The sequence below is a fragment of the Hippoglossus stenolepis genome, chromosome 18 (assembly GCF_022539355.2).
Source record: "Hippoglossus stenolepis isolate QCI-W04-F060 chromosome 18, HSTE1.2, whole genome shotgun sequence".
NCBI lineage: Eukaryota > Metazoa > Chordata > Actinopteri > Pleuronectiformes > Pleuronectidae > Hippoglossus > Hippoglossus stenolepis.
In genome coordinates, this window is record NC_061500.1 from 8,046,776 (window position 1) to 8,070,695 (window position 23,920).

A 23,920-nucleotide genomic window follows, 5' to 3' on the forward strand; every position below is an offset into this window, starting at 1 on the left:
TGTTCTTCCACCTGCTTCCTGGAATCACAATGACACGTGTGTTGGTTAGATTTACAGTTTAAATGTCACAGAGGAGGAAGACGAAAAGGGACAGAGACTAAAAGCGAAGAAAATCAAAGAAGTGCAACGCAAAGCGAATGCAATTAGAAGAGCTGTCTTTTTGGTGAAGGGCCACAATGAGAAGCAGACGTAGTAACAATGCATTCCACAATCTGAGCCGGATAAAGAGAAACAGATGATCCCTGTGTGTGTGTGTGTGTGTGTGTGTGTGTGTGTGTGTGTGTGTGTGTGTGGGTGTGTGTGTATAATTGTACAGATATCTTTGGACATTTTGGCTGCTCCTCGCTTTCTGGCCCACCTGTAATGGGCTGTTTGACTTGCTTTTATGGTTAGGTTGAGAATTGGGTTTAGGTTAGATAGGATAAATATACAATGTGTGTGTGTGTGTGTGTGTGTGTGTGTGTGTGTGTGTGTGTGTGTGTGTGTGTGTGTGTGTGTGTGTGTGTGTGTGTGTGTGTGTGTGAGAGAGAGAGAAAGAGAGACAGAGAGAGAGATCTGCTTCATACAGTATATAAAAGTGAACAAAGTAGATTGAACAGATTGAACAGATTTACTGAATAATACAGACGAAGAAGTTTTATTAAAAGTAAAAACCATAATCACCTGCCATGTGTCTTTATTAGCACAGAAACACATGTTGACCCACAAAAGCACAAACTAAACATATAGTATGTCAGCACTGGAGGAACGAGGCAGCGTGCACGTGCTGTTAGAGGAAAGACGAGACTTCACGTCTGTGACCTCATGTCATTATGATCTGGAGAAGTAATGCAGCATCCAGAAACACCCTTCAAACCTCAGTGATGAATCAGCTTTTAGCAGCTTCTCCACTTTAACAGATCAGATGATCAGTGCCTTAATTTCAGGGGCAATGAAGCTAAAAACTAAACGTGATCAAATGAATTCATGATAAAATATGAAAAAGTGTAGATATATGAGACTTGTGTTTTACTACCCTGGCCTGTTTTATGTTGAGGTGGAACAGTGTCACCTCTAATAGAGGAAGCCCCGGGTATGAATCATAGACTATATATAAAAAGGTGTGAATCCAAAAGATCTGAGGCCTTGGTGGATAAAAATAGTAAAATAGCGCCCCTCAGTGGAAGTACGGCGAATGTGCATCTTCTGCATGATTCAGTTTTGGGACGTCATTTCTGATATGATCCAACATATAACTAAAAATCAATGTTCTTGTGTTTATATAGAAGCAAATGAAAACAATGGCAATTAAAAAGGTGCAAATGAGTATTGATAAATATGAGTCTAGATCTTCAAGTATCATTGCACATGTAAGAGTCTATGTTGCAAATAAACGTTTTTGGTCCTCACTAAGACAGAAGTACAAATGTGTGTGTGTGTGTGTGTGTGTGTGTGTGTGTGTGTGTGTGTGTGTGTGTGTGTGTGTGTGTGTGTGTGCATGGAAAAAAGTTAACAAAAGGGTAAATGAATAAAGTTCTTGAAGTTAAAAAGTGATCAAATAAATGAGATGAACCCGAAGCAGAATCGAGTTTTATTGCCAACCAGGTTTACACAGACAAGGAATTTTCTGTGGTATAAAGTATAAATATAAAAAAATACAAATAAAATATGAAAAACACTGGTGCATCATCATCATCATCATCATCATCATCACACGACCCAATAATAACCGAAGGCCGGGTGCCGCAGCGTTCATCTTCCGGGTCGACACACAGTTCTCCTGAGCTGCAGCAGCGAGCCGGGACCGTCTGCAAAGGTCAGTCCACTTCTCCTCCGCTAACTGCTCCTGCACCGATTCTCCTCCTTTGCACATGTTCCGCTTTGTTCCTCCTCGTGTGCGTGTGAGCAGCTTTTTCACTCGCACGTCTCCTTCCCTAACGGAGACATGGGTGTGTGTGTGTGTGTCTGTGTGTGTGTTAGCCAGCGGCGGCTAGCGAACACGTTAGCTCGTTTTTAGCCTTCAGCCCCGCTCCCTGCTCCTGCTCCTCCTGCTCCACCTCCTCCTGCTCACTCCGCAGTGAGAGGAGACAAAAACACACAAGTGCTGGTTTGTACACTTTGCTCTGGTTCATCAAAAACACACTAAATCCACCATTTTACACACGCTTTCGCTTGTGTTGTTGTCTGGAGCCTTTTGTTTTTATTGTCGTCACACTGGGTCACAGGCGGAGGTTTATGACGCGGGTTCAACCACTGATGGTTTTTATTTCATATGTATTTCATATTTATTTCATATTGTTCAATGTGCTAACGTTAGCAGCATGTTAGCAAACCGTTAGCTGGATGTCATTCATATTTTTGATGACGTGTTACTTTCATTTATTTCCCCCCTTTTTATATCAGGTCATAAACACACACACACACACACGTACACGGGTCTTAATGCCAGAGTTAATCCTCTCTGATTAAAAGATCATAGTCTGCTTTAAGTAGAGCTGAAAGACGATTAATCAGTTAGTTGATCAACAGATTTGCTTCCTTTTTGTTTTCTATGATCAATAATAAATTATATTTGGTTTGTTAGTTGCACAAAAAAGCCACTTGGACACGACTTGGTAAATTCTGATGGACATTTATCATCCAAACAATTAGTCATCTCATCAAAAGTATAATCACGTATAATCACTATCAATGACATTTTCCTTTTAAATGCTTTGGTAGATTGTTAAAGGGTTTGTGCTTTGCAGCTTTATTGTTTTGGATGAATTGAATGGAGCCGCAGCACGACATTAATTGGCAGGAATTGTGATCTTCAAATAACTGTTTTAGACATTTTGATTTATCTTTGAGATTTACGCTTGGTTGGACAAAACAAGACATTATATGGTGTTGACTTGAACTTGGGCAATTATAACAGATATTTTATATAATAAAAAGGTTTATTGTTTCATTGAGAGAACTTTCGGCCAGTTAATTGATTATAAAACAATTGATACTTGCAGCCCTAACATTGATCCTTTAATTCAAATACATGGACATGACAAATTAGAGTTTATTAATGTCTTTTTATGTTGTGCTTTTGTGCTAATTAGTGGAAAACCACCTCTAAGGCTGTAACTAACAATTAGTATTATCGTATTTTATATTTGGATGATTTATACAAATAGTCCATTGTTCAATCTAAATAACCGGGTCAAGGTCATGAGAGTCCAAAGATAAATGACTTAAATGATAAAACGATTACTAAAATGATTTAAGAATACATTTTCTGACAGTTGACTAACTCATCCATTTAATTCTAATGTCAACACTATCGAATAAAGGTGTTATTATTCTAAGTATGAATTTGACTTTCAAACTAATGTGTGTTTTTGACCTTAAACTATCAAACAAGGACACGTGGAGTCACAAAGTTGTTTTTATTGCCAGTTAATTCTGGTTCATTCTCCACTTCACCAGCTAAGCTGCTCCAGTCTGTCCTTGTCCTAGTATCTCTCTTTTAGGTCAACATGCTAGTCCCTCATGCTGTTTTACTGCCTCAGAGTCCTTCAGTCGTCTGCAGTTTCAAGAAGTGACTGTTGACCTTGAGTTTGTTAATATGTGGATATAAAAATAACCATTTTCTTCTTTCATATATACTTTGTGTAATAGTAATAACCTCGGATAGACAGGATTCGTCCGACAGAATATGTGTTGGATGTGCAAATACAGGAAGGAATGTCAGTGAATGTGACCTGTTTAAACAGAAGGTCAAACATATGTGGTTTTCTACAAGTGAACAGGGTGGAACATATTTCTGCTCAACTCTTTCAAATTCAAGTGTGTGCAATTAGCTGATAAGGCTAGCCTAAACGTATTGAGACTCTTATTTTCACTTTTATTCCTCTTCGCCCACAACCCCCCCCTCCCCCTGTCTGTGCTGTCTGTCTGTGCCCTCATTTCTCACCTGTCTCTCCTGTCTGTTCCCCAGGAGGAGTGCTGCCTGTCCTGTTGAGCTCCTCCCGGTGTGTGTGTGTGCACCATGGCGAGCCTCCTTCGTGTTGTGGCGGCCAACTGCTCTGCCCCCGTGTTCAGTGGGGTTTCTTGCGTGAAGCTGCAGGCTGGCCGTACAATCCAATCATCATGCCTTCGCTTTTTCAGGACCCATCAAGCTCTTGGACGATGCGTCAGTCCAGGTAACGTACACACAGGTTTTGGCATTGACGCACGTTTTGTAACTAAAGTCAGTGCAAAGCTATGCAATACAGGGGTTTTCTTTAAATAGAAATCATCACCCGTTCATTACAAATTAGCTCAGTGTTGTTTGAGTTGACAACATGTGTCCTTTATGTACAATACAGATAGAAAGCATGGAGGTTGTCACGGTGACGCACACTATTGCACTGTCACAGCAACATTTCCATCTGTTCCAGCCACGATGGAGCCAATATAACAGGGTTTAGATATGTGATTTATTGCAGCCTTCACTGGGAGATGAGCTTTAACATTGTGAGATTAGGAATAAGCTAATTCACATTAGATGGCTCTTCTTCATATTTCAAGGGTTGTTACTTTCTTCTTTCTGTTCAGCCTTGCAGGGAAGAGCTGGAACAGGTCAATATAGTTAATACAGGACAGTTTACATGCACTTAGATGTATCTGCATGTTATTTGATAGTAAAAATACTATAAAGAAACAGGATCATAATTGGATTGTTTTATTCAATGATACCAGGCCGATTTTCTTCCTGTTGGAAATAAAAACACTTGTAACTCATGTGTTACGACTGATGGAAGCAGAGCCACCTGTAGATTCTGTGACCTTTCTCATGTACTGTACCTGTGAAGTAGGTGCAGGTGTTAAATCAGGTTATATTTCCTACTCTCGATTAAAGAGGACAGCTTGGCAGGGTATTCATACTATTGTCCTTTGCTGGCCTTGGTAGTTGGTGAATAAAAAAAAAAGTCTGATTGAGTGAAGTGACTATTCCTTCATTCGTTTCTTTCATTTGAAGGTCTGTACAATGTCATTGTAATGAAGAAGTTAATCCACTGTTTAGACAAAATAGAGAAAAATATGACCAAACATAAAATCATGTTTGTTATTAGAAGTCTGTTATAAACGTTTGGTTGCTAACTTTGTTTGCTCCAAGGTCACATTCAGGTTAATGCAGCATTATTCTCCATTTTCAATGCCCTCACTCTGTTCTTGCTCACCAGACAGAGTGGGTGTGTGTGCGCAGTAAAAGCCAGCACCAGCCGGTTGCAGGTGCATCATATCTTTATGTGCTGGGTTGTGCCAGTGTCCCTCGCCCCCTTTCTCTCTCTGTAGTTGAGTGTTGAAGGTGCTGGTGACCTGGTTCACGGTGAGTAGAGGTTGTGATTCCTGCAGTTCAGTCGACTCCAGTAACAGCTGGCTTCGTCTATTCTGGACACACAAGTATCAGGTTACAATCTCACAGACTAGTAGAGGAGGGGGAACACACACTATACTTTCACCTCTAGGGAACCTATAGACGTACAGTACACTATAGAGTGAGGCGGTGTGTTGGTGTGCGGTCAGCTGTGATGTGGACATACTGTCACTGTGTTTTATGAACACACTTTTGGCTTGACCGACTTAGATGCACTTGTTTGTGGGACACGATCATTTTTGGTCTTTGGTTTGCAGATTCTATCTATGATAATCTGCCATCTTAACCCCTAACCATTCATTCAAACTGAAAACTGAGGCTGTGGTGGTTTGTTGCTTTTCTGAGTAGCACGTCTCAGTGGCCACAACAGGATACCTTAAGCGGAATCCTCTGAAATGAAAACATTTTATGAAATCCAACATACAAACCTTTACATGTGGCCCATTGAGCTTTTTATATTTTAGTATGTCTATTTATAGACACTGAAGTTCCCACACTGTTATCATCTTTAGTCAAGATGTTGAGGTTTAAAGGTTATCATGTTATCTCGATTGTTAGATCATCCGCAGCATTTAAAGTTCAAATCTGTACAGTGGAAACGAGATAAGGTTTTTAGGGTTACAGTGGTGAGTGGTTGTATCGTCTGGTGTCTACTCATTCTGAACATAATTCAAACATAATTCACTCTGTCCCAGATGGTAAATAATCAATGTGAGCATTTATAAATGACTTGTAGTGTACAGCACTTAGAGTGGTTGTTAATTCAGTCATCTTGCACTTCCAAAGGGGGATAAGGTGAAAAACTGTGTCGCACTGTGGCAGAGATTAAAAGATGACTGCTTGTTTTACGACTGAGGACAATGCATGACCATCTCATAATGTGACACAGTAATTGTTAACCAATGGTGCCATGTGAGGATTTTTGCTTGAAAGTCTCCCAAAATCAAATGTGCAGCTTGCAGCCAGTTTTTTTTTTTTTTATTTCCTTGTGTTGTGAAGTTTATTGTAAAATTCCAGTTTTTAGAGGACAGGTCACCAGTGCAGGGTGAGAGGAAAGGCAGCCTGTCAGAGCCTCTGGTGTTTATATATAGACGAGGAGACAGCGGTAGAGAGCAGCAGTGGAATTTTCCATAGGCGCCAACCCAACATGTGACCTGCTGCTTGCAGACTAGACGTGGACAGAGAACTCAAAAGATCCTAAAGCCACTTTAACGTGTTTTTGTCAGACTCATTTATGAATTTGCTGTTCATTAGTTCCCCTCTTTCTTTCCTTTACTAGTGTCAGTCACACATTAAGCTGATCTCTGGTTTTCACACATGTTGAAACAGCTGTGCTTAGAACAGCAAAAATCTGTTTGTGGACCCAGATTAAAACTGCTGACTGTGACTGTCCGTTGATACATTCTATGTGATATTTGGATCAGACACTTCAATCTCCACAGAATGAAACTATCCATCTATCCATCTATCTAGTAATGTTGCTGTGGGACACTACATACTGCAAACAGTATTTATGGTATAAACTCTGTCATTTACTGAGGTGATAACTCCTTGAAGCTGCAATGGAATCTGCATGAAAATAATAATTTTGTTCTCTCTGCTCTCTTTGTTAAAATATGCAAAGTCTTTATCGTTATTAATATAACCGCTGTTATTTCACATCCTCCTGGGTTGTTTCTCTTTGCCTCTCCAGGTATTCCATACAAGCAACTCACAGTTGGTGTCCCCAAAGAGATCTTCCTGGATGAACGTCGTGTGGCGCTGTCTCCCGCTGGCGTCCAGGCGCTCATCAAGCAGGGCTTCAATGTAGTTGTGGAGTCCGGAGCTGGAGAGTTTTCCAAATTTGGTGACGAACAGTACACCCAGGCTGGAGCAACAATTAAAGACATTAAAGATGTTCTGGCGTCTGATGTGGTGGTTAAGGTAAGGTTAAAGTGCTGCAGGTGGAAGGGGTGGCAGTCAACTTTTCAACTTTGTTCTCTGACCAACAATTCTTGCTTCCAGGTCCGTGCTCCTGTTTTCAACCCTGCCTTGGACATCCATGAGGTGGAAATGATGAAGGAAGCAGCCACGTTGATCAGCTTCATCTACCCGGCTCAGAACCCTGAGCTGATGGAAATGCTCTCCCAGAAGAAAGCCACCGTCCTGGCTATGGACCAGGTTCCACGAGTCACCATCGCCCAGGGTTTTGATGCCCTGAGCTCCATGGCAAACATTGCAGGGTATGTACAGTACATGGTGCCTTCAAGTGTTGACAGTTTTTATGGTGACAAAGTATTTTTACATTTACGTATAACAGCATTGTTCCTCTTATTTGTGCATGTTCAAACTCATGAAGGAACAGTCATACTTGTATGTATTCTGATTGTGTTTCCTGTGTTGTTGTGCTCTGTAATTTCAGGTACAAGTCTGTGGTGCTGGCAGCTAACAGCTTCGGTCGCTTTTTCACTGGACAAATTACAGCAGCCGGGAAAGTGCCGCCTGCAAAGGTGAATAATATGAGTGTTGTATAATCACAAGTGTTTGTGTCTATACTAGTTCTAAGTTTGAACAGGTTATGTGACTGTATTTTCAGCTCATCTCATGTTTGTGTTTTTGAAAAGGTGCTGATCATCGGAGGTGGTGTGGCTGGATTGGCGGCTGCTGGCACTGCCAGAGCCATGGGCGCCATCGTCAGAGGATTTGATACCAGGTTTGTTTCTGATATAAGAGTGAATATGATATATGTGAATAACAAATTAAAAGAATACTGATTGCATTCCACTTTTTTATAAAATCAATCCACTTTTCCTGGTTTCTCCAGCATTGCCTGCCCTGCCTTTAAGTTAGATATTTGATTGACAGCAACAGTGTCTGAAGCGCTGCAAATATTTAATATTAAATACTTGTGCAGAAACCGATAAGCTGGAAAGTGTTAAAGATAAACAACTGTACTGGTATAATTTCCACGTGGATCTGATTTCTCTAGCAAAAAGAAAAACATCCTCCGTTTGCTTTACTGAAAGTTTTACAATAAGTACTTAACTATTATCTCACTGCCGGCTGACCTATGGATAATATCTGTCTCTCTCTCCCTCCCAGAGCTGAAGCTTTGGAGCAGTTTAAATCTCTGGGTGCTGAGCCGCTGGAGGTGGATTTCAAGGAGTCAGGAGAGGGCCAGGGAGGCTACGCCAAAGTAATGTCTAAAGAGTTCATTGAGGCCGAGATGAAGCTGTTTGCCAAACAGTGTCGGGACGTGGACATTCTCATCAGCACAGCTCTTATCCCTGGTATGCACAAAGCAAGAAGACGCACACTTCGTAAACACTGATTGTAGGTGTAGCAAGTGAAGGATGCATTTCCACTAAACTGTGCTCTCACTCAAGGGCTTGTAACAGCCTCTCCCACTGGTCCTGGATTATCACATAATGTGTATTCTGGGCAAGAAGTCAGAAAATGCAGAAAGAAGGGAGAAGTCGTGGGCTATATGTCATGGAATAACTTTACTGGGATGTGTCAACATATTTTCCAGCAGCTTCACATTTGTTCCATTACTCTGTGGGTTTCAATAGGGTGCATTTTATACATGGCCACATATCAACAGTAAGCTCAGTTGTTGTGAACATGTTTAACGATGTGGCCCGGAAGTCTGTTATAACAATAACTTTTTATTTCCCCTATATTTCTATATTGATTTTAGCCATTTGATTGAAGTTAATGTGACAAAAATAGATGAATTAAATGTTTGATGCCACTTTGTCTATTTTAACCTTGCAGGTAGGCGGGCTCCCATCCTGATCACCAAGCCAATGGTAGAGAGCATGAAGGACGGGTCAGTGGTGGTGGACTTGGCTGCTGAGGCTGGAGGAAACATTGAGACCACAGTACCTGGAGAGCTGTCGGTATACCAGGTCAGTGCACGTAATGTTCACATGTGCAGCCATACATACCAAATATGATTTTTTTTTTTTTTGTGTTGTTTTAATGGCTTTTCGAGGATGTCAACTATCATCTGTCACTGCTCTTGTAATTTAGTGTAGCTTATTTTTTTAGGGAGTGACGCATATCGGCTTCACAGACCTCCCCAGCCGTTTGCCGACACAGTCCAGCACGCTGTACTCCAACAACATCACTAAGCTGGTGCGGGCCATCAGCCCCGGCACGGAGAACTTCAACCTGGATGTCAAGGAGGCGTTTGACTATGGGACCATGGATCACGTTGTCAGGGGATCTGTTGTCATGCAGGTACGAATTTGCGTGTAGCCAGCACTCAAACACTCGTGCATGTTGATAGAAGCTGAGGATTAACGCAGACATGTTGGAAATCATTAGAAAGGCCTTGTAGGTCTTCGCTGCAGTCACTAGATGTCACCCTGGACACATCATTATCCTCACTTACAATTCTCTCAGGAGCGTTTTGCCCTTGAGTATATCAGACATGTTTTTCTGTCTTTGTTGTTTTACTGAAACTAACATCTAAATTCAGCTTTTTAGTCAAATTGTTTCGTCAGTTAGAATTTGTTACTTCATATGTTTAGGAAAATTAAGATCTTTAATTGCAGTAAATACAATTACCTTATATAAATATGACAGTTATATCTGGCAGAATCTACTCTTGAGAACTTAATTTTATTTCATTGTTATTGGCATAATTATACCTTAATTTCTGTAATGAATTAATTTATGTTTTCCAGTCTAACTGTGGCTAATCAACAAGCTGTCACTAGGATTTACTCTGTCCATACTTCATCAAATTGATTTTGTGTTTTTGTCAATATAAACAGACATATTTGAAATCTTAATTTCAATAATACAATTCCATGATCACCTAATATGATATTTAAATGCTGAAGATTTAGATTTTAAATTATAAAGGACTGTTTAAAAAATGTATTATCCTGTTAAATGTGTATTAGCTTTTCACAGACAGATGGTTATGAATGAAAAGGTTAAAACATGTTGAAATCAGTAGTAACTGCCAGTTCACTTGTTTTCTTTTTTTGTTTAAATTAGGAAACAGTGTTACAAAGTTTTATTTCTTGGTCACAGTTCTGAAAAAAAATATTATCCCTATGTAATGTATGTTATCAGATTTCTTAATTTTTAATAAGAGTGTCATTATTGATGTAAATGTCCAGCATATGTCTGGTCATATAGTTACAGAGGAAAAGCCTCACAGCTGATTGTGTATCAGGTGAGATGCTTCTGCTACAATTACTGTAATCACTGTATTTCTTCAGAATCCATGTTTTTCAACCCAGACTATCTGAGTCAAAGATTTGCCAGACTTGAGCTTTTTGGAAATGGTTTAGTCTAATCAGTCTCAGGTGATCTGATAGACTCATAACTGATCAAAGCAGTGGTCACACATCTTTTATAAATGATACAGAAACACAGATATTAGTTACTGTAGCCACTCATCATTAGTTAGCTTACTTTGATCTGGACAGGCATGGTGTAATGTTTCACCATGCCTGACTTTCACAGAGGTCATTTCAGACAATCAGGTAAGGAGATCAGGAAATAAAAGCCGACTACCAATCACCTCATAATAAATGTCACTTGATATTGTTGATAGAACTAAAGAATGGTTGCCCCAACTACCACGACTTTCTGTAACCATTCTCTATTTATTATCACTTCCAGAATGGAAAGAACCTGTTCCCCGCTCCCCAGCCCAACAACGTGCCCGTTGCAGCTCCTCCTAAACCCAAGTCTAAAAAGGAGCTGGCGGCAGAGAAGGCCAAACTGATCACCCCCTTCAGGGCTACACTCACCACGGCTGGCATGTACACTGGAGGTCAGTGGTTGTCGTTGAAACTGAGTGTGTCATTAAAATAAAATGTTGTGGCTAAGTAGAGAAAATCAGGATGACGGTAAATCTGAGTGAAGTGCTCATTAGGCTCAGGTCTGCCATTAGGTGAAGGATACGTTAATAATCAGCTGCAGGAATGTGCGCGGGAGGCGAGAAGTGACAGAGGGAGATTACAAGCGCGCAAACACAGACACCCTGTTAGTGTCAGGAAGTGTGCATTGTAAAACGGTGTCGTGTGGAGTGTCTGTTTTGAAGTTGTGGTGTCGTGGGTGGCTCCAGTGGTGCCACACAGTGCCGTGTGTAAGTGCACCACATGCAGTTAATATGGTTCACACATTGTTTAGGTGCTGGAGTAGTTTACTACTTAACACCACCACACAGCTACTGATTTTAAGCGCTCTTTTTTTTTTTTTAAAGAGTGAGAACTTGGTTAGTGCTGGTTACCTGCTGCTCATTAACCTGGGCTGTAACGCAGACATTTTAATATATTTATATCAACTGTCATGGACATAGACAAACTATTTGACTATGACAGTCTGGTAAAGAAAGTTTGTTACCTCATACCAGTGACTAAATTTAAAAAATATTTGACCAAAAATCAACACGTCAGATAAACTAGTAGGAAATGAAGGAAACATGGTTGATACAATGTCTACCACATTCTACAGACAACCAATGTGCTGCTGTTAGCACAGATATGTCGAAACATGGTGGGAAAAATAACAAAATGTTCTTTCCCAAAATAATTCTTTTATGCCACATTCCTGGATTCTTTGCCTTATTTGTGAAATATTGGCGAGTTTCATGTCTTCAGGCCATTTACTCTTACTTTGGCTTTGCTGGGAGGGAAACTTGATCCACGTTGGATTCCCCAAACCAATCTCTGTGTCAAAATATGTGAAATAAAAACAAAACTCTCTGTGAACAGAATATAAATTTAGCAAATATGTATTTCAAATTTCTTCAGATAAAGGTGTATTTTCAATGAAGTGTTTTCTCTTTCCTTGGGGAGACTCTTGACATTACTGTTGTATAACTATGAAATTGGTGAAATTAATCACATGAACACGCTTAACAAATCTGTTTAGTTTTCTCAGTTGAATACAGATTTAAACTAAAATCTGTTCCTGATCTTTACCAGAACTTCTCCTTTACTTCCTTTAACTTTGTCTCTCTCTTGCTGTTCCAGGTTTTGCCACCCTGCTGGGTCTGGGTCTGTCGGCTCCAAACGCTGCCTTCACGCAGATTGTCACTACCTTTGGCCTAGCCGGCCTCGTGGGATACCACACGGTTTGGGGAGTGACTCCCGCTCTGCACTCTCCACTCATGTCGGTCACCAACGCCATCTCAGGTTAGTTGGATAAAGGCACTGATCCTATGATTTCTATACACGTACAAATCCAAGAGATCGCACCAAACCAATACAATTTATTAAAAATATAGATGAAAAACAAGTACACATGCACTAAATTGAATTAAATAAGATTTTGACAGAAGAAAATCCAAATGTTATTTGCCCCAAAAAGGAAAAATGTCTTAAACTCACCATCACAGAAAAGCAGAATCAAAGATAGTACAAAACATCATTAAAGTAAAGTAGACACTACTTTAAAGTATTAAACATTAAAATGTCGAATAAAACCCCACCTCAGAGATCAAACGAGTCACGTATCAGTGCAGCAGGTCTCTGCTTCCAGTGCTACTGCCATTTAGTCCAAATAAAAACTTTAAAGATTGTGTCCTTATTGTCGCTTAACACAGAGGGGTTAAGAGGTTAGGAAGGTGATTGCGTGTGTGTTCTCACAGCTTTGATCACTCGAAGACTCACACTGAGGGTAGGAAGTAACACACTGGCGTTGATCTTTGAGGCTCAGGGGAGTCCTCCGCTCGTTTACTCGTGCTCACAGCCAGACACCAGAGCTGAGTCGTGGTGTCGCAGCAGCTAAGAGACAGTTTTCACTGTCTTTAAAACTTTATTGGTGACACATTCCCATCTTTGAATCATTCTACTTGTTTCCCTGTGTCAGTATATGTGTCTTTTCACCATTTCACATTACTTAGCTTCAATCATTCAATGTTTTCTGGGGGTATTTTTTTCACATTTTGGACACGTTATAATAGGATCAGTCAAAAAGCCACGAAGACATTGAATATCGGTAGAAACTGAGACCACACATGAAAGAATTGGGAGGTTTTACTCTCTCTCTCTCTCTCTCTCTCTCTCTCCTCTGCCTTCCTTTCTTCCCCTCTTTTTTTCTCCCCCTTTCCTCTGTGTCCAGGTATTTTTCCTTTCATATTACCCAAGGTCTTTAATGGTATTATTTTTTTTATTTCTGTCACTGACTGACCCTGGCTATGGAAACTGTGAGACCGGCAGAGTTGTGTTGTTGTGCCAGCTATCGTTAAGGCACACTCGCTCTCAAACAATCACTCAGACATTAGGGAATCATGTTGGAATTTAGGGTTTGAGTGAGGGACAGTTGCATTCTTCATGGGGAGATTATTGTGTTACAACCAGTCGTGACATCTTAAATTCTTCAGATGCTGGTTTCATATCCAGTGGCTCATTGAAGAACATCTTAATACCTGTTGTTTGGTAGAAAAGCTTTAATCTACTTGAGAGCTCTGACTCACCCGTGTGTGTGTGTGTGTGTGTGTGTGTGTGTGTGTGTGTGTGTGTGTGTGTGTGTGTGTGTGTGTGTGTGTGTGTGTGTGTGTGTGTGTGTGTGTGTGTGTGTGTGTGTGTGTGTGTGTGTGTGTGTGTGTGTGTGTGTGTGTGTCCCCTTACTGGGGCCCTTCTGGTAAACACGCTAACCTTGTCAGGACCAGTATTCCTAATGGGGACCAAAGCCTGGTTCTGATGAAGCAAAATGTTCTTTTTGAATATAATAGTTATAAATCTTTGAACAAGAGAAAACGGCACATCGTACTTCTGAAAAACAGTGCACATTTCTTAATTCCATCAAAGGACACAAACCACCAGGTCAGAGAGAAAAGAAGCAGCATCTGTGCACGCCACCGTGTTTCGTATCTCCAGGTTGAGGTTCCACTAAAGATTAGGGTTTGGGTAGGCTGTCCACATCGAATGAAGTGAGTTTGTGTGCATGTATATCTGCTTTTGAAAGCTACATTTGACAATCATGTATTTGAAGGCATACAGAGGTCACGTGTTAGATGTCTACCAGTAGATATGAACTTATGAGTTCACCTTGTGGCAATTGGCTTACATCTGTCAGCAGTATAAACATGCTAATCATTAGCATGTGGAGAAAACTGACGCAGCCTGACACACTTATTGATATTTTTGTTCCAGAAACCAAACATACAAATGCCTGTCAAACTGGTTTCCCCGTGAATTCCTGTCCCGTCCTTTGCTCATCACAGTAACGTAGCATGTTTCCTGTTGTAGTCGCCGCTTTCGTATCAATGGAAATTTAAAACTAGTTTGTTTATGTCGTAGCAGTGGTGAAATGATGTTTGGCAGCGTTTGAAACTTGCTTTGTTTAGAAGCCGATATACACACATAATTATAAAGCTGATTTTTGTCGGAGGAAAAAAGGAGACAAGTGAGGGAAGGTCAAACTTGCCTTTTTTCATTTTTTTTCATGTCTAATCTAACATGATTGACTTCAAACACAAACTAACTCGCAGGCATACACACACACACTCTACCTGTTATTCAACTTAAATTGTTCACAAACAAGTCAGTGTGAATGCTGGCTCTGGCGTTGCTGTCTGTTGCATCTCGCTGCCTGTAAGTAATTACAAGAGTGATGGTATCAAGGTTTCCTCACCCTCTTTCGGTAAAACACACTCGCATACACCCTCTGTTTCTTTTATGTTCCTCTTTTCATCTAAAAATGTCTGTATCTTTCCAATTTAAGAAGCAAACAGAGCATTTTAAATCCAAGAAGCTATAAAACAATTCTATAGATGTGCTGGTTATTCAATTCTTATCACCCAATAAGATGCAATCCTGCAGTGCCTGAATCAATATTGTTTTTGTAACATCTTCACTGAGGTTTTTACAGTCCTGTGTAATGTAATATGAAAATGGCGGTTCATGAATACTAAAATATCCGCAGGTCTGACGGCTGTGGGTGGTCTGTCCCTGATGGGAGGTGGCTACACCCCAACAACTTCTGCTCAGTCACTGGCCGTGCTCGCTGCCTTCATCTCCTCGGTCAACATTGCTGGTGAGTCTCTTCCGCACGTAGACACCTCGCAGTGATCCCGGCCAGTTACAGCAACTTTCAGCCAATAAAATATCTACCTAGTTTGACGATTGAAGCGTTTTATATTGATTATACAATAACATGACTTCGACCAAGATTTGCAGCTGCCCTTTCTACCCACCTGCTCGGACCACACACACATTCACCCCTGCTATTGCTCTTAATAATTCCCATCATAATGACAAGTGTTCCTGGAGTCATTATCGTACTCATCACTCTCTAATGGTCCTGGGAAACAGAATGTGCCACCAGTGCTCAGCCATGAATTAAGTTTTAATGTCTTCTATTGGCACACAGTTGGACACAAGCAGAGACTAACTGGCCTAATGGCTCAGTTTCTCCCCATGTATGTATGTGTGTCTGTAAAGGCTGCACCAAAACATGTTTGAGTTTATTGTGAGAGATGCAGGACACCACAAGGTTTTAAGTTCAAGACGAGACTGTGAATCGTGCCGCGAGTCACGAGCCCTCCAGGCTCTGTGGCATCACCAAGTTTTAGATCCCTTAACAAAAGGAAAAACACCACAGCCTTCATACACATACCTAGTTGCTTACCCATTGTTTGATTTCATTTTTGATGTCCTCCATGGGTTGTTTCCACACACATTGCTGAGTGGTACACCACATTACCCATGAACCCCTGGGAAAAGAAAAAAACAAGAATTCCATGGAAAGGGCCCGAAACACAATAGTGAAATTTGGCTTCAATAAAACAGACCCTGAATTTTTTCGGCTTGTGTGTCTGTGTCCCTGGCTGTAGGTTCTTGTTCCCTCCATGTCTCTGTGCTGGTGGTAAGATGTGGAAATCCATGGAAAACACCTGGCTGTGCTAAACATCTTGAGTTTTGCACAATCCAAATCTCAATCTGTGCTACCAGACTTTATCAGATTCCGTGTTTTTCTTTATTGCACCCGGCCACTCGTTTCAGTCACTGAGCTAAATCTTCTCAGTAACTCTGTTTTAAATTAATAATACAGTGACTTTCATCTGTCTCAAGCACATGTATTTCTATGTGTTATTTCAGCTGCAACATACAGTGCACATCTGCTGTAAATCACATGGCCTATGCTCTCTTTTGAGGAAATGAGCCCCAACACTTAAGGGTGATATTTATATTTTGGTATTTCTGAGTTTCATGATTGCTCCTCCTCTTTGTTTATTCTGCAGAAGGGAATTTGACATTATTCTATGTCCACATAGATTGAGAGCATTGTAGCCTATGTGAACTCAAATCATTGTATTACCTGTGCCAAGGAGGTTATGTTATCATCTGTGTGTTTGTTGGTTTATTAGTTAGCAGGATTTATGAAAAACTAAACTGATCTCTATCAAATTTGGTGGAGGGATGGGTCGTGGGTCCTGACAAAAATCTTACATTTTGGTGCAGATGCGGATTAAGGGGCACATCCAGTTTTTATGAGAAATAAATCATTTAGAATATCTGACCTCTAAGCAGAGGTACACGTCAACTCAGTGCTATTCTAATTTTAAACTTTTATCTGTGACCAATCAAACTTCCACCACGTGTGCTGCTAATGATACTTAACAGGTGAGATATCTCTACAGAAAAGTAGCATTTGTAAAATATCCCATAGGACCTTTTTGGTTCCTTTCGATAGTAAAATAATATTAACTGGAAATTTAAAAATAATGTTGACATTATTTTTGACTGCAAAAATAATTGACTAGTTGGGATTCCAGATGTATTTTATTAGGCCTGATGATGGTGTTAACTGATTTGCTTTTATTCTTGCGACTGTTCTTAATATAGTGCCAGGCAGAACCATTCTGGGGGGAAAACTAATGAAAAGAAATGAGTGGATACTGGCTTTGCCATGTTTTCAATACGTGAACATTCCTCCATATTAATATATTGACACAGATTGGTCTGCAATAATAATAGTCAGATTGTTATTACATGTTTTAACTGGGGCAGACTAAGACTAAAATTGAAAAGAAACAGGTGCTACCCTCTGATTCACCCTCGTACGTATGGGTGCATGTGTGTGTGTGCGCACGTGGCTGCAGTCATGCCAGAGGGGAAAAGGGAGAAATGCACAAGGTAAAGTGATCTCCTCCTGTAAAGCGGTGAGACACTGTCTGGTCCCGATCTGACACTTTTGATGTAGAGTCATTAAATTCCTGACATTGGTTATTGTGCTTGGCATCATTTTCTAACGATTGGCCTGTTCTCTAAAATTAGAAATATTAATATACTTCAGGTGCTTTGACTCTCAGCCATTACAAAGTTACTCACTTGGTCTTTTTAAATCAGTTTTCTGCATATGTTTTAAAAAAACTGTTACGACCAGTTTTTGTCCAGGTGGATTCACTCTCTCTGTCTCTCACCCAGGTGGTTTCCTGGTGACTAAGAAGATGTTGGACATGTTCAAGCGTCCCACCGATCCTCCCGAGCACAGATACCTCTACCTGCTTCCTGGTGGCGTCTTCATCGGAGGCTACGCTGCTGCACTGAATGCTGGTTATAACATTGAACAGGTGTGAGAGGATGTTTATGCTTTGTCCACATGTATAGTGTCAGAGGAATTGATGCAAAACAACCCATGTCCATGTAAAAGCTCATAATCCTCCAAATGTATTCTCTGTTTGCCCAGATGTTGTGCAGGACCTTCCAAGTGAATCATTTCTCAATAGTGTGGTCCCGCCATTCTTGTCTGTAACCTTATTTCCGTTCTGTCTCTCTCACCAGATGATGTACTTGGGCTCGGGTCTGTGCTGCGTCGGTGCTTTGGCTGGTCTTTCCAACCAGAAAACAGCCCGTCTCGGTAACACCCTGGGTATGATGGGAGTTGCCGGGGGGGTCATTGCCACTCTGGGTGCTCTCAAACCGAGTCCCGAACTCCTGGCACAAATGAGCGCAGCCATGGCTGTAGGTGGCACTGCTGGTGAGTCTTTTGTGCTTTTCACATCAAGTAGCAGAGGGAGACTTGCAGGCAAAGAATTTACAGAAATGTATCGCACACGATGGAGAGTCTGTAAATTAGTGGACATGGATTTTGCCTTTTGAATGTTTATGCGAGTATGTATTCTAAGCGTGGCCAGATGAAGCAGCAGGTGTGTTGAGCAGAGACTCTCTGTGATGTTTACATCAAACACAACGTGACTAACTTCCCATCAGACCCAGGAGGTTTGTCGACGTGGTCATCCCCGTGTGTTACTCACTTTCACTCGCTCACAACAGTTTAATCATTTCAATGCTAATTGTTCCAGTAACAAAGATGAACACTAGACTGAACTGTCCACACAGACAATAAAGCCCTTTTTCCGATTGCAGAAACGATGCAAGATTTCCTGCATTATACACAAGCACAAACACACCCACTCAACCACTCACAAACGAGGAATTTCCCCCGAACAGGCTTCCACAACAGCAGCAACACCTGGTCCTTCAGATGGACCCACTTCCCAGCAGTCCTCGGAGTGTGTGTGCGTGCATATGATTGTGTTTTGCATACCATTTGTCTTTGGATTTGTCAGGGCCAATGAACCTTATTTATTCTTTTTCTGTGTAGGCCTGGCCATCGCTAAGAGGATCCAGATCACTGACCTGCCCCAGCTGGTGGCTGCCTTCCACAGCTTGGTGGGACTGGCTGCTGTGCTCACCTGTGTGGCCGAGTACATGATCGAATACCCTCACTTCGCCACTGATCCTGCAGCCAACCTCACCAAGATAGTCGCATACCTCGGCACCTACATCGGTGGAATCACTTTCAGTGGCTCTTTGGTGGCGTACGGGAAATTGCAAGGTGAGAGAAGCACTCGTGTGGTTAATATATTATTCAGGCTCATTTAAGGCCTTTTTATGTAGGAAAAGAGATGCATCCGCCTCAAACAATGTAACCATCACTGCAGATGTACTTTGCATGCGTCCTTTTCAAAGGCTTGGTTGTCAAGCAATACATCCACTAGAGGGCAGCACAGAGGCGAGGCATTCTCCTAACAACAAACATGGCGACAGTAGCAGCTGAAGATGTATAGATGCTGGTAGTTTCTGCCATTGTTGAAATTTCTTCCTCGTGTCCTATGGCCATGTCACTGGACCTACTGGCTACACTGCCCCCCCTAGATTTCTGGTGGTATTGCTTCGTTTTGTCTGTTTATTATTTATTAATTGTATATTAAAGCAGAATATATACAAAAGGCTCCTACTGTTTCCATATACATATCTAATTTGGAGCATAAATGAGCATTTACACTTTACAGACGGTACTTGTATCGATGTTATGGTATTATAATGTATATTCGGCACAAGTAGACAAAGAAAAAGCCTAAACTCCTTTTTAAGTTTCCTGAATTGATTTGATAATAGTTTTTTATTAATTGAATTAAATCAAAAACTCTAAACTTGATTTTATACATGTATAACAAGGGAAGACCTGATGCTTCATACCTGTGAATGAAAGCGTAAATGGGTTCATCAGGTTCATGTGCTGGCACCAGTCCTGGCAGCCACACTGTAATTCCCATGTTTGCTGCAAGGGTTTCATAACGACACATTATGCATGAGCATGACTTTAAGTTTATGTCAAGCCCCCAGTGGAGGCTGCTGAGGAAAAACTCACTGCTGAATAGAAAAATACACGATTATTTGCTGTTAGTCACTGTGGGTCATTTTCTCTTTTCCTTGTCATCCTTCTTCTCACCATGCAGGCGTGCTGAGCAGTTCTCCCCTGATGCTTCCTGGTCGCCATGCTCTGAACGCCAGTCTTATGGCAGCTTGTGTCGGTGGGATGATTCCCTACATGATGGATCCCAGCTACACCACAGGCCTCACCTGTCTCGGATCTGTCTCTGCTCTCTCAGCTGTCATGGTACGCCATGTGTTTTCGTATTTCTGAGGTCTGTTTTTGCTCTTGTTGAGGCCGTTGAGGAGGAAAATCGGATTGGAATTTTCTTACACGCTGACAGACTGAACATGTAAGAATGTTGTTAAAAGACTTTCATAAACATCAGGAAAGGGAAAAGGAATAAAAGGGTCAGAAAAATGTAATGCTGGAGACAGACTTGGCTGTAATATGTGAGAGAAAGAGACAACAGAAGGGAGGCACAGGAAACAGTAGCTGCCCAGAAATTCATTCAGAGTCGAGCTGAAAGCTGTTAATAGTCTGGCTGGCAGACTGGCAAACAGGCTTGACTTTGTAAATCTGCCACGTTCCTGCTTGTCATCTCATTATATCGGGCTTCACCAGTGTGGAGTCTTGCTTAACTTGAAAATGTGCCACAGATTTTTTTCAGTGACAAAGATGTCCACGGCCAACAATGAAGACAGATGTCTTGCATGAGTGGCAAAATGTTTATGAAAAAATGCTTAGCAGAATAAGAATGATATTTTATTACTACAGTAGCTAAGTGTGTATGTATGTGTGTGTGTATATATATTTATTTATTTATTTATTTATTTATTTACAGTTGCAATTTGAACATTTCTGCTGTATTGCGTATTTACGTGTGACTGGAGAAATCAGTTACTTGACTAACCCCTGGGTTAGATCGTTTTACAGTTATACATCAATGTACAATATAATGTGTAATTTACGTCATGTTCCTAAAAACAAATGTCAGATGATACGTGACTCACAAATTTATTTAAATATATATATATATATATATCTCAAGCTTGAAGCTATTTTGTCTCTTGTGAAAGAGAAACTGGTGCCTTTTTTATAAAAAAAAAAAAACACCATCCTATTAAGCTATGTGCATCATTGTGGAGAAAATGTGTTCATACCTAATTATATTTTTTCTTCTGTCCTTAAACCATCACTTCATCTCTTAACTGCCCTTTACTAAAACCTGTTTTAATCACTATATTAAACTAATGTAATTACAACAGTAATAGATGAAACTCCTCTCTCCTGCCGTTTCTCCTTCTCCCCTTTTAGGGTGTAACCTTGACATCAGCTATTGGAGGTGCTGACATGCCCGTGGTGATCACGGTGCTGAACAGTTACTCAGGCTGGGCCCTGTGTGCTGAGGGCTTCCTGCTCAATAACAACCTGCTGACCATCGTCGGAGCTCTCATCGGTTCATCTGGAGCCATCCTGTCGTACATCATGTGTGTGGTGAGTGAAGCACAGTCTCAGATTAAAGAAGAACGTGCACTAAAATGTAGCTGTCTTGAGTTTCAGCACCACTGAACATTTAAAAGCACTGCATTTGATAAGTCACTGTAGATGGGACATCTGTTTCATGTGGTTCCTCTCCTGTCCACCAGGAGGGACTCTAAGTTTAATGTTATAGCAAGATGGTGTAATCTCCGGATTTGAGGAAAATCCCAGGTCTCAAGTGTGTGTTTTCACGAGGAAATTAACCCTTGAAATGTTCTCCGCTCGCCACAACTCGCTGTAAACACAAAGCAAAGTGTGATCAAGGATTATGATAAACAAAAATCTCTTCTCTTGCCTCTCAGGCCATGAATCGTTCCCTGGCTAATGTTATCCTTGGGGGCTATGGCACGTCCTCCACGGGCACAGGAAAGCCCATGGAGATCACAGGCACACACACCGAGGTTAACGTGGATCAGACAGTCGAGATGATTAAAGACGCCCACAACATAATCATCACTCCAGGTAATACGCACACAAATACAAGAACACACACCCCTGCCCCACTTCAGAGGTCTTGTACGTGAGTGGAAAAACATGGTACTCTGTCTTTGCCAGTCACTTTTTTTTCTCCAGCATTAGCGAAGTGTGTGTTCTGTTTATTTAACCTTTTCTTGACCCATGTTACATCACCATTTTGCTAGGTTAATTGACAAGTCATGGTAGAATGGTTACACACACACCCACACAGGTTTCTGTGTGGTCGTCTGTCCATGGTAAATAGACATTCTACAGTGCGTATATGTCCAATGTCAAGGGAAAATTCTATGGGATGAGGGTATGTTTAATTTTTGTTGACAATTCAAGTTCTACTTTCAAAACTGGCTCCTATTTCCTTTTTGGGGGCTGGAGTGTGGGGTCCAACCTTTGTTCCAGCTACATGGGTTTTCTTCATTTCACATGTTTCCAATATCTGACTCTAAATACGTGTGAACCTCCCACTTGGACAACAACAGCAGTCCTCGGAGCTGCTGTCCCAAAACCATCACTGTGTGGCCCAGTGACAGTTCTTTCCTCTCACCAGACTGTTGTTAACCAGTCATGGTTCCACACAGTTATTTTACTCATGTGGGTACATGTAAACACAGACTAAAGGCATCCAGCCTGCTAATTGGTGATTCCAGTCACAGCGCTGAGTGCCTGTATACAAAAAACCAACTCTTGAGAGGATTGTGCTGCAATTTATAAAAATTGCTAAATTTAAGTGGTCACATGGTTGAGAGCCGGGAACAGAAGTGCTTCACAGAACAACATCCAATGTAGATTAAACCATCTTTTGTTTTTTAGCTGCTTTAAGTAAAAGAGGAACACATCTGACAGCTGAAACCAAAAACAGGCCAAAGAATTGTGGAGTTGGAAAGTGTGGGGAAACATGAAGGAGCGGAAATTAAAAATTATGGTGCTTTTTTTCCCTCTTTGGTGCCTTTTATTTAAAATGGACTACAAACAATACCACACCGAGATGAGACATAACAAAATGCTGGACATGTCAATGCAAATGTGATGATTAGAATAATTAAAAACAAATCATAAGAGGTAATTTTCAAATTTGAGCACTTTTAATAAGATCAGTCAAGACTTTTTCTGACATGAACTCGGGATATGTCCTGTGTATTGAATCTGGACATTTTTCGGAGTTCGCTTTTCACAGGTGAAGAATACTGCAGCGGGAGATTGTGTGTCAGATGCGTTCACTACTATTTCTATTCTCCTTCAAGGTGTCACAAAGCCTCTAAACTTGAAGAAGAGTTTCTCTGCGAATAAAAAATTATGCAAAAGTCAATTCATCACACAAGCCAGCGTGTGTAACGAAGATTATTCTCTAAATCTGTGCCATCTGAATACTTAATTCTTTTCTCTGCTGTTGTAGTCAGTAGTCAGACTAGTACTGTTCCTCAGCACAGGCTCTCATTCAGTCCCCTTGTTTCCATGTTGACCAGTCTCCCTAATTGGAGCCGTCACAGTCACTTTGCCTGATTGACATCTGTGGAAACGGTTAAGACGCTGCCTGATAAACATAAGTGTTTTCCTGGCTTCGTCTGGCCCATCTCTCCATGGTCTGGGTCCACTTGTTGTTCTTATAGGAGAAACTCCAGAGAGAATATTGGAAGCACAAGGAATGAAAGAATTGTGATGTATGGGGGAAAAACACAAAAACCATTAACTTGTTGTACTGCAGACAGGCCAACCATGTTTCTAGTAGAGTTTTTTTTTTTTTTTCCTGTTTGAAACTGTCATTTTGATTGGTGGTGGTTGTAACAACATGATTTCTGACTGGTTGTTGTGACAAGGCTTGTAAACACCACTGGACCGTGTGACAGTGTTTGTGTGAGAGACGGTGATAAAAATCAACTACACACTCCAGTTTTATTGAATGTGAAAGAAATCCAAGTC

General features: G+C 41.0%; 1 protein-coding gene across 1 annotated transcript in view; it reads left to right on the forward strand.

Annotated features, from left to right (window-relative positions):
• Positions 1–1,704: 1,704 nt before the first annotated feature.
• The window catches only part of nnt (nicotinamide nucleotide transhydrogenase), a 28,655-nt gene continuing 6,439 nt past the window's right edge, over positions 1,705–23,920 (forward strand). Inside the window, exons 1-18 of the mRNA XM_035184388.2 lie at positions 1,705–1,795; positions 3,950–4,154; positions 7,065–7,294; positions 7,376–7,593; positions 7,773–7,860; positions 7,975–8,063; positions 8,453–8,640; positions 9,128–9,261; positions 9,404–9,595; positions 10,997–11,150; positions 12,355–12,516; positions 15,251–15,361; positions 17,755–17,900; positions 18,112–18,307; positions 18,935–19,168; positions 20,073–20,233; positions 21,305–21,484; positions 21,832–21,991. Coding sequence (XP_035040279.2) covers positions 4,001–4,154; positions 7,065–7,294; positions 7,376–7,593; positions 7,773–7,860; positions 7,975–8,063; positions 8,453–8,640; positions 9,128–9,261; positions 9,404–9,595; positions 10,997–11,150; positions 12,355–12,516; positions 15,251–15,361; positions 17,755–17,900; positions 18,112–18,307; positions 18,935–19,168; positions 20,073–20,233; positions 21,305–21,484; positions 21,832–21,991 — 2,797 coding nt within the window. The 5' untranslated portion in view covers positions 1,705–1,795; positions 3,950–4,000. The remainder of the gene's footprint in view (positions 1,796–3,949; positions 4,155–7,064; positions 7,295–7,375; positions 7,594–7,772; positions 7,861–7,974; positions 8,064–8,452; positions 8,641–9,127; positions 9,262–9,403; positions 9,596–10,996; positions 11,151–12,354; positions 12,517–15,250; positions 15,362–17,754; positions 17,901–18,111; positions 18,308–18,934; positions 19,169–20,072; positions 20,234–21,304; positions 21,485–21,831; positions 21,992–23,920) is intronic.